The sequence below is a fragment of the Penaeus japonicus genome, unplaced genomic scaffold (assembly GCF_977035675.1).
Source record: "Penaeus japonicus unplaced genomic scaffold, GWHDUDI00000001_assembly GWHDUDI00000007, whole genome shotgun sequence".
Lineage (NCBI taxonomy): Eukaryota > Metazoa > Arthropoda > Malacostraca > Decapoda > Penaeidae > Penaeus > Penaeus japonicus.
In genome coordinates this window covers 2,889,803-2,891,654 of record NW_028234409.1, presented here as the reverse complement: position 1 = coordinate 2,891,654, position 1,852 = coordinate 2,889,803, and the positions used below count along the sequence as shown (strand labels likewise).

The following is a 1,852-nucleotide window of genomic DNA, read 5'->3' as shown; positions in this document are numbered from 1 at the left end:
GCACCGTTGCCTGCTCCCTCAAATGCGTAGATCCCCTGCGCCAGATGGACCTCAGGAGTCGGGACCTGGAGGATAGACCACAGCCCTCTCCAGGGTCTCATCTAGCCCAGGGCGCAAAGAGTAGACGGGGAGACTTTGGGGGCGAGCCCAGTCTCCTCAAGCCCATTCCTAGTTACACCCCAGTCAGCAGAGAGAGCTCCAGCCTCACTCCTTCAGGCAAAGGTGGGGGGATCAGCAGCACGCCAAGCAGTGCTGGGGCCACACTCAACACCTCTCTAGGTAAGGCAAGTGCAGGCTCCAGAGTGTGGCTGGGTAAGCCCATAGTCCGGCCGGGGCTCAGGGCACGGGCGGGCTTAGAGCCCCGCCAAATGGAAAGGCCTACCCAGCATCACAACTTCCTCGCAGATGTGGCTGATGTGCGGCAGATCGAGCAAGGACTGCTACAGCTCATGGAAGATTTTCAAGCTGGAAATCTCCGGGCATTTGGTAAGGAGTTGCAATTCTTGGCTTTGGTAAAAACATCAACAATATGAAGAAATGTAGGAACTTTAGATATAAGGTGTTAATTGTTTGATATTGTATTTGAATGTTCTAATAATTGATTTTTGTAAAACATAGATCATTGATAGTGAAATGTTTCTCTGATTGATTTCCAGGCAAAGATTCCCGCCTACGCCAGATGGAAGCCATTAGAGAGCAGCAAGAGCGATTGGCACGACTTCATTTCGAAGTTGGTGCTGAACAGGTATGAAGTTCTTGATTTTAAAAAAATATATATATTTTTATTTTTTGAGAAATGAATCTCAGTATTTTTTTCATTAAATGACGGAAGAATAAGTGTCTTATCAACAGTTGATAGATTTTTAAAAGTGTAAATGTATGTTTTTAGAATTCTTTCTGTCTTTAAAGGATCTCTACCCTCCATTATCTGAGGAAGGCCTCAGGACATCACACGACAACATGCGCACACTGATGGAGAAACTAGCCCAACTGTCGGAGTCCATTGAGAGACTCCACACCAACACAAGCAGCGACAGAAAAACCAGCAGCAGTGAGCGCAAAGCAGGTGCTCACCAGATGGGCGGAGGCCAGACGAGTAGCCGCGGTAATGAGCACATAAACCACACCAACTTCCATTCGGGAGGAACGTCAGCACACCAGACGAACGACAGTCAGCACAGAGCCAGTGATCCGACAGGCACTCCCAGCCGAAACTCTGGAAATCCCGTGCAACACAACTTTGGCACGAACGTCACCAACACTTCTCTCCACCATTCAAGTCCGGGAAATCCGCGACCCTTGTCGGGGCAACATCGCAGTAGAAACACACCTGTCCATCACGCAGGCATAGTCAAAAATGGAACGGTGCTTGAGTCATGATGGCGGTACTGTTCTGTACATATTGAGTTTATGTATAGTTCGAACATGGTATTTTTGGTACAATGAAGTAATTTTGATAGTGTGGTAAGTCTGGTTACTCTCAAATTTGGGGTCGAATACTTGTGATTATGCAAGAATATTTTAGTGGGATCTTCCTTAACTTAAGCAAGAACTATAGCCAAAGTGCCCTCTGTTTAGTAAGGCATCTGCAGTAGAAATGCAACTCAAGTTTAGTATATTCGCTGCATTTAGATATGCATCCTTTATTCACTAACATGTGTCATGAGATGTAAGTGTTTCATCTATTAGTTGTCATGAAAGTACCATTTTTCTTAATACCATTTTTATTCAGCATCATTATATATACAGGTTGACCTAGAGGATTTATGTAAATAGACTGGAAATTGAATTAAAGCTCAAAATTAATTTATATAAATTTTTAATTTTTGTTTATGATTTAAAAAAAATTATC

At 44.1% G+C, this 1,852-nt stretch overlaps 1 protein-coding gene across 2 annotated transcripts in view; it reads left to right on the top strand.

Moving 5' to 3' along the window:
- LOC122254334 (uncharacterized) overlaps window positions 1-1,852 on the top strand; it is a 20,369-nt gene extending 18,517 nt beyond the window's left edge. For both annotated transcript variants that reach the window (XM_086538304.1, XM_086538306.1), the window contains exons 5-7: window positions 31-486; window positions 657-745; window positions 910-1,852. In XM_086538304.1, coding sequence (XP_086394430.1) covers window positions 31-486; window positions 657-745; window positions 910-1,380 — 1,016 coding nt within the window. In that variant the 3' untranslated portion in view covers window positions 1,381-1,852. The remainder of the gene's footprint in view (window positions 1-30; window positions 487-656; window positions 746-909) is intronic.